At 34.0% G+C, this 8,560-nt stretch overlaps 1 protein-coding gene and 1 long non-coding RNA gene across 2 annotated transcripts; one reads left to right on the forward strand and one right to left on the reverse strand.

Moving 5' to 3' along the window:
- Positions 1–370: 370 nt before the first annotated feature.
- On the reverse strand, positions 371–2,269 carry LOC133306772 (uncharacterized). Its single transcript, XR_009750954.1, has 4 exons — positions 2,255–2,269; positions 2,081–2,142; positions 601–721; positions 371–494 (listed from the first exon to the last, which is right to left on the reverse strand). It is a non-coding gene; the product is annotated as an uncharacterized LOC133306772 (long non-coding RNA).
- A 4,054-nt stretch (positions 2,270–6,323) lies between these two features.
- Positions 6,324–8,560, forward strand: LOC133306771 (pectinesterase 2-like). Its single transcript, XM_061507152.1, has 2 exons — positions 6,324–7,182; positions 7,872–8,560. The coding sequence occupies exons 1-2, from the start codon at positions 6,324–6,326 to the stop codon at positions 8,558–8,560; spliced, it is 1,548 nt and encodes a 515-aa protein (XP_061363136.1).

Raw genomic sequence — 8,560 nt, forward strand, 5'->3', positions numbered from 1 at the left:
TATTAAATACTAGTTATCAAAAAGCAACACTATAACACACCAATCATAGTTCATATTCATGCTTGCACTTGGTTAATACTTTTTTACATAAGTAAAAATATAAATACACTATAACACCGATATACTATAATATGAAGTTGAATTAATATCTAGCAAAACAAAAACTTACATAGTGTTCTTTTATCTAATGAAGGGCATAACTTCATAGTAGAATATGCCTCACTATAATTTTACACATTCATAAAAGATATAAAGTTGATTCAATGTTGTGTAAATGAGAAAGAGTAGGAAATTTACAATTATCCATAACAAGAACGTAAAATAAATCCATTTTATAACTCTAAAATCCATACGAGTCTCTAATTATGCACTTATCATTTTACAGAACTCAAAATCATAGCAAAAATATTGAATTTACATAACCCAATTCAAGAGTGATTACTATCTAATGAAGACCTTCCGCGTGTTGGGATAGCTTCTTCACTTCCTTCGTCCTATGAAAAACCAATTTATTGTACCTTTTTAGCATGCTTAAAAGAATGAGTCACTTGAACTAATAATATAGAGTTCAACATTAAAATAAGCATATGAAATCATTACCTCTGGCGTAGAAGCATTAGATTCCAATAATCCCTCTCCAAAATTAAATTCCGGCCTTAAGGAATTATGTGAATTCAAAAGGTCCTTCGATAAATACACCCAACTGTAAAATAATTTGAGCCTGCAACAAAGGTGAGTTTCTTCACAAAGCTTTGTAACTAACATTTTCGGAGTACCATTAAATCTTATTAGAAGGCAAAGGATATGCTTAAAGGGTGATTGATTTATTCTTAAAACTCCTAGTGATCTTATAAAAATATATTCTATCCGTTTTAAAATTTCAGTAACCATTGTCTAAATTTCAGTAACCAAAGGTCCAACATGTCAAATTATCTTTGATACAATTTTTTGCTTCTGCTCAACTTCTAATTCAGCTCTACACGTATGACTTATTGCTCTTATACATTTTTCACAACATTAGGTTGTTATACAAATATCTGGTCTAGACATCAAGTAACCTTATTGAATAAACAGGTTCATGTCTCTAAAATCTCACTGCTCTATTAACGAAGAGTGTTTCAAGGAATGCATTTAAAGCAGATATAAGGCAACAAGGCTAAAATGAATCTATTAAGTACATACTTTTGGTTTTTTCCCAATATTTTCCCACAAAAAAATTATCATGTGAAACACGGTGCAAGTAATTTGAATTAATCACATACATAACTTGTTCTTCATATCATGTAACATACGCTCATAAAATATAGGACAAAAGCTTAATCAGGATCCATGTGTAGAATACTGATAGCATGGCTCCAACTAGTACAGTAACTGCCCATGAAGCCACAATCTCTTCATTTGACATGGATTAGTTATTGCTAGTTAAGAATTTCTTTGAGCAACAACTTCAAGAAATTAGGAATTGCTATCCACAGTCACCAGCATGGTTTCTAAAAGCTTAACTAGTTTAATTAGAATGGATGCTTGTATATCCGAAAAGTTATTACAAGGGAAATACTGTTTTCTAAATCCTAGACCCTGAATTTTTTATTTATTTTTTAAAATTTTATCAGCAATAACATGATAACTAATATAATTTACTATACTCTACAAATTAAAAAGCTAATATAATTCACAATATGTTTGGCAGGGGAAAGAAATGCCACTACTACAGAATTTGCTTACTTTTGGTCTTTTAAAAACTTTCAAGCATGTAATGTGAACCTACTCCTGCGATGATGTGTCACTGAAACTATTGGAGAATAAACCTATTAGTTATAATAGTTCATACTAACCATCTTTGCTTGCTCGATTCAAGAAACACAGCTAGTTGTAAGAGTATCACTTCATTAAGGCATTTCATCGATCACACACAGAACATCACAAAATTGGTTCCCATTAACCCACACAAATGCAAATCATATATAAACATAATCTCCACATTCCATTTACCCAAACAAATGCTTCGAGATAAAAGACAGAATTTGGAAATGTAGTAAAAAATGTGAAAATTACAAGAGTGGAACAGAGAAAGTTTTACCAACACTGTTGTAGTTGATGGCAGAGAAGCAGAGCAGCTTCGAATCTGCGACGAACGTTATGCTGCAACGAGAACAAGGGTTTGCGAAATTGAAATTGTAGAACAAGAGTTTTAGGTTTTGCCCATTTTTTTTACTATTTTATAGTTGCGCAAAACCGATGCAAAATCACTTACCGGCGAGGTTGAGTCTAGGAACACGAAATGATGAGAGAGAAAGTTGAAATGAGTAAGCGAATTCAAATTGAAAAACTTAAATCTGAAAACTAAGAGACTCGCAACCACCGACACGCGAAAAGTTTCAAAGCAGTCAAGATTTGGGGACACGCGTTTAACACATTTCAACATATTTTTTAGACACACGATCAACTCTCGGACACGCTCGAACACATTTTTTTTATTTTTTTAATCTTAATTTTATTTTATTAACTAAATATAAAAAAAATAATTTATAAATTAATTTTTTTCTATTATGAAATTTGACATGAATAATTAACAAAGTACAAAAAATTATTTTTATTTATATTTATGTTATAAAATTTAAATATTTGATTGGTTATATGACTTGTTATGGACTCTTATATCTATTAAATATAAATTATATTATATATATTAAAATTTTTATTTAATATCAAAACGTGTCCTAACGTGTACAAATATGACATTTTTTAAAATTAACGTGTCGACGTGTCATGTCGTATCATATCGTGTCGGTGTCCGTTCATCATAACTAAGAGACGCGAGAGAGAAAACGTGACAGAAAACTAAGGGTTTGGGCTGGGTTTTATGCCAAGGTTAACAACTTTTTTTAAAAAGGTCCGCCAAAAAACATTTTAATGATCTAAACAAATCGTAGATCACTAAAAATAATGTCAACTGGTACATAAAGAATGAAATAAGATAATTTCAAATTGTGGAGGTTTAAAACCTGCCAAAAGTTAAATCATTAGTGAAGGTTTTTTTGACCTACACTAAAAAACCTCGAGTAATCAACTACTTTTTTTGTAGTGAGCCCAAATGAATGACTTGATGGCCCTGTGAACTCGGCATTAATATTCATGTATTACTAAAACTCTTGGAACAGTGACTATTTTGTCATGCTTAGCAAAAAAATGTATTAGACTGTCACGCTAACAGTAAATTTTGCCAAAATGCCACGTGGCATATTTCGCTACATTGTATAGCGAAATATGTTTACATATAATTCGCTACACAGTGTAGCAAAATATGTCATGTCAGACTGCACAGTCAACAAAAATGACACGTGTCAAGCAGGGAGAATCCAAGCATAATTCGCTACACAGTGTAGCGAATTTCTGCATGCTTGACACGTGTCATTTTTTCTGACTGAGCAGCTTGACATGGCATATTTCGCTAAACAGTGTAGCGAAATATGCCGCGTGATATTTTGGCAAAATTTACTGTTGACGTGGCAGTCTGGTAAAAATTTTTGTCAGGCGTGACAAAATAGTCATGATCGTCGTTAATTTTAACAGAAATGAAGTAATGGGATAACTTGTCTGAATCTCTCACAGGTTATTGATTATGCAAAGCGGGTTAAATAAGTTGAACACAGATTTGTGTGTACAAGTTGCCTTCTATAATTAAGAAAAAGTATAAACAAAGGCTATAATTATTAAGAGAATAATAAAATCATTTATGTTCCTCCTCTTAATTAATCTTTAGGTTTTTGGAAGAGTTGGTTGTATCACATGATATGTCATAAAAAAACCAAGACAACTAAAATATGTTGTTGTTTTTTATTCCAAAAACAAATCATGTAGAAGATATTTTCAAAACAATGGGATAAAAAATAAGTAATCAAATAAGTTTTGTTTTATGTTTTAGTTGTTGGAACAGCTTTATCTTTTCAACAACGAGAGTCAAACAAATCCAATGCCTCAAGTTGTCTTTTTTATTTATTAATCTTTTTTAATTTAAAAATAACATTATATTATTATTATTTTTAAATATAAATAATTGATTTAAATTTAATAAATATGAGCAGTTAGGATTTGTTCACTGTTAATAACTGAGCTCCAAGTTAACAGAAGGAGTTGTAATAATGGTAAGATTTTAGGGACTAATTGGGATGAAGTTAAAGTTTAAGGTGGCTCTAGGCAAAGATTGGTGAGTTGATTTTATAAAAAATGGTATATATTATAGCTTATCATTGGTTATGCCAATAAGAAAGGTATATGTTATAGCTTAAAATTGGTTATGCCAATAAGAAGGTATATGTCATATAGCTTATGTTTTTGAATTTGTTTTTGAGAATGACCTCTTCATAGCTTATGTTATAGCTTTTGTTTGCCATGGTGGCTTTGACCAAAGCAGAGTCAATGTCATCTCGATATGCTTCAATGTAGGTAAAGTTTGATTACTGGCAAATCGGTTCTTTATGGGCTAGAATTAATTCGCTGGAGAAAGAGGACCAATTGTATAGGAAAACATTATTCCCAGCAAAGAGTAATGTTACCATTGCAAAACTCCCGAGTGTTTGCTTAGGATCGTCAATGATTCTTTATTTCTCTGCGTTTTTGTGAGGATAGTAAGGATATTAAAGAAACTATTGTTGGCTATGGCTGTATCCAAAAAAAAAAAAAAAAATTTATTGGCTATCACTCGTATTTCGCAGTTGGATGACGACTACAGTTCACGTGACTCAAAAAAAGCCTACGGGGATTTGGCTTGGGCCCATGACCGTGGAGGCCCGTTACTGTTATGAGTCTTTGGCTTAATTTTTTTTTTTTCTTAGTTATTTGAGCTTGAACCCATGAAGGTATTATTGCCAAGGATTTGTAATTCTATTTATATTCACCTTGTAAATCGAATTACTTGTAACGAGTGCGGTAAGAAAAATATGGTACAGATATGCTGGATGTAGATTATATTGGATGAATCGAGATAAATTATTGTCTATCTATCAATTATGTGTGTGATTGCGTCGATTCCAACAACTATGAAAGCTCTATTTGGTGGTTATAAAAAATTAATTCAACCAAAAAGTTTAAACTTTTATTTGAGGTGATTACGTATTATGGTATCAAAGTCACGGTGACCACACGATAATGAATTTGATTCTCATCGCCCCACTTTTTATTGGAATTAAGCCAGTAAAAGGTAGGATAAAAAATGGACCTGTGTAATATTTACGCTTTAAGTCCAAAGAGCTCTTGCGCGAATAGTTGTGTTAGAGAGATATAAGATAAAACCATTGAAAGCCCATCATTTACCAGCTTAAACTTTTGGATTGAAATGTTTTTTTTTTATGATGGTTAATGCGAGGTCAGTTTTTATTATTGTGGAATGGTGATGTAGAGTCAGCGAAGAAAAGAGAGTTACCGTACCCCATGATTTTTGCTTTCCTTCTGTGCTGTTGGTTTGAAAATCGGAGAAGAGGGTGAGATGTATAAAATGATAGCAATTATGTATAAGATATGAATAGGAGTAGATGAATATAAAAAAATGTATAAGATATGAACAAGTCATGTGACTCGTGCGTAAGATGTCATCCATTTATTCTCCAATCAACTGCTAGCAATTAATGTGATAATTTTGACTTCTGGTTGTTCCTTTAAATAAACTGATGACATATTTCTCATAACGTCATCATGTGAATTTTTTACCCGAGAGAATCTGCTCCATTAGATTACCGGGATGGCTTGAGCCTCAATTTTGCAGACAATAAACAAGGTAAAGACGACACTGAATTTGATAGGAACATATAAAACTTGTTTATGTTTGTTACTTTATATATATAGTTTTTTCTTATTATTGTTTTTATATCCCCTCGCGCAACGGGAGGGGTGTCACAGCCTCCATGTAACACACATAATGAACTGAATAAGAATACATACATTGACGGGATTTATTTGGCTTCTAAAACATTGCCATATGCCAATATATAAGTCAATAGACTCTACGCCGAGTGATAGTCAAAGACATGCATGAATCATGTTTCTATTAATCATATTGCCAACAACTTGGATATTCATTATGAATATAACTGAAAAACGGTTTGTATATTTAATTGTTAAAAATAAAAGAATATAAACGGCAAAAGCGAAAATAAATGTCAAAAGTAAAAGGCCACCCATTGGCTAGGTTCCTTATATAGAGGAAGCCTATGATTTCATGAAATTCCATCCCATCTCTCTTATACACACTATCTCCATCGCTCACATTTCCATTATACAAAATTGTCCATGTAATTATTAAGGCCATAGAAAGCTAACCACTAACCATGACAACTTTTCGCTTGCTCCTAACACTTTTGGTTCCCTTCTTATTTTCCACTTTCGTTTGTGGTTATTCCTTGAATGACGTTAAGCTTTGGTGCAGCCAAACCCCCAACCCTCAACCATGTGAGTATTTTTTAAGCAATAACCCCACTCACCAACACATACCAATCAAAGACAAAGAAGACTTCTTCAAGCTTTCATTGCAACTTGCGCAAGAGCAAGCACTCAAAGGCCATGCAAACACTCTTTCACTTGGCTCAAAGTGCCGTAACAAACTTGAAACAGCTGCATGGGCTGATTGTCTTGAGCTTTACGAGCAAACCATCCAAAGGCTCAACAAAACCTTAGACCCAAACACCAAATGCTCCCGAGTTGATGCTCAAACATGGCTCAGCACAGCTCTCACTAACCTTGAAACATGCAAAGCTGGCTTCTACGACCTTGGGGTTCAAGACTATGTGCTGCCTCTCATGTCCAACAATGTTACTAAGTTGCTAAGCAATACATTGGCTCTTAACAAGGTTCAATATGAAGAACCAAGTTACAAAGATAGGTTCCCAACATGGGTCAAGCCAAATGATAGAAAGCTATTGCAGACAACTTCTCCAGCTTCTCAGGCTAACGTAGTGGTGGCAAAAGATGGTTCTGGAAAGTACACAACGGTGAGTGCAGCCATAAATGCCGCACCACAAAGTAGTAGCGGTAGGTATGTGATATACGTGAAAGCAGGAATATACAATGAACAAGTTGAGATAAAGGCAAAGAATATAATGTTGGTTGGAGATGGTATTGGCAACACCATAATCACAGGTAGCAAAAGTGTTGGAGGTGGCACTACAACCATCAGTTCAGCCACTGTTGGTAAGCAAAAAAAGGTTTTTTCTGAGTTTTATCTTCTTTTTCCATCTCATACTCTAAAAAATAATGGAAATATTTATCAAAAAAATTAAGCTCTTAAATAAGAGGGCGAATCCCAAGCAATAGTGTTCTGTCTTAAAGACAGAGATGTCCAACCGGTGACTGGTATATTTTATGTAGGATCTAGGTGTCCTCTCTCAAGTATCTATGAATGAGATACCCTTGAGGGTAGGCTGATCACTGTGCACAATAATAATTGATACGATCAAGGCGTGGGGTGTGTGCACAGTGACAAGCTAAGAGACAGGGTTTAGAGAGTGTGTACCTTATTGGTTTAACCCTGTATTTATAGATGGGTTAGCTGAATGAGTGTAATTATGGGCCTCTTAGGAATATTGGGGGTCCAAGTCCAACTGCCTAGCTGTCTGGATATGATTGTCATCAATAGGAGATTCTCTTCCTTTTGTGCTGTCCTTTATTAGTCCTTCTAGAATACGGGCCTTTGTCAGGTCCATAACAAATAGTAAATCTGCTCTTGTGTGTGACGGGATGATCACGAATACAGGAAACAATCTCTTTATAAATATATAAGGTTAAATTTATGTAAAAAATTGTCCTCGCTCCTATGCTTGCTAGTTATGATTTAATGGAGAGTGGTTTATTAAACACTTAAATACTATGAAATTTTGTAGGTGTTGTTGGAGATGGATTTATGGCTCAAGATATGACATTCAGGAACACTGCTGGTGCAGCAAATCACCAAGCTGTTGCATTACGTTCTGGTTCTGATTTATCAGTATTTTACAGATGTAGCTTTGAAGGTTACCAAGACACATTGTTTGTGCTTTCTAATAGACAATTCTATAGGGAATGTGACATTTATGGCACTGTTGACTTTATCTTTGGTAATGCTGCTGTGGTGTTACAAAATTGCAACATTTTTGCCCGATATCCTCCTTACAGAATCAATACAATCACTGCCCAAGGAAGAACTGATCCAAACCAAAACACAGGTATTTCTATTCACAATTGTAGGGTTACAGCTGCCTCAGATTTAGAACCTGTTCAAAGCTCTGTTAGGACTTATCTTGGAAGACCTTGGCAACAATACTCTCAAACAATTTTCATGAAGACATATCTTGATAGTTTGATTAATCCAGCAGGTTGGTTGGAATGGAATGGTAACTTTGCATTAAGCACTCTACATTATGGAGAGTACATGAACACAGGTCCTGGTTCTTCCACTATAAGTCGAGTTAACTGGTTAGGTTATCATGTCATTACCGATGCTTCAGATGCATCAAGATTCACTGTTGCAAACTTCATAGCTGGCAACTCATGGTTACCAGCCACTAGTGTGCCTTTCACCTCTACTCTATAA

Source organism: Gastrolobium bilobum, unplaced genomic scaffold, assembly GCF_033153095.1.
Source record: "Gastrolobium bilobum isolate Gb01-03AN ecotype WA unplaced genomic scaffold, APGP_CSIRO_Gbil_v1 utg13418, whole genome shotgun sequence".
Lineage (NCBI taxonomy): Eukaryota > Viridiplantae > Streptophyta > Magnoliopsida > Fabales > Fabaceae > Gastrolobium > Gastrolobium bilobum.

What these genes read in the sequence shown, in the direction of transcription:
- LOC133306771 (XM_061507152.1), top strand. Translation starts at nt 6,324, where the DNA reads ATGACAACTTTTCGCTTGCTCCTAACACTTTTGGTTCCCTTCTTATTT. An exon ending in CATCAGTTCAGCCACTGTTG is followed by an intron (nt 7,183 to 7,871) that starts GTAAGCAAAAAA and finishes GAAATTTTGTAG; the next exon opens with GTGTTGTTGGAGATGGATTT.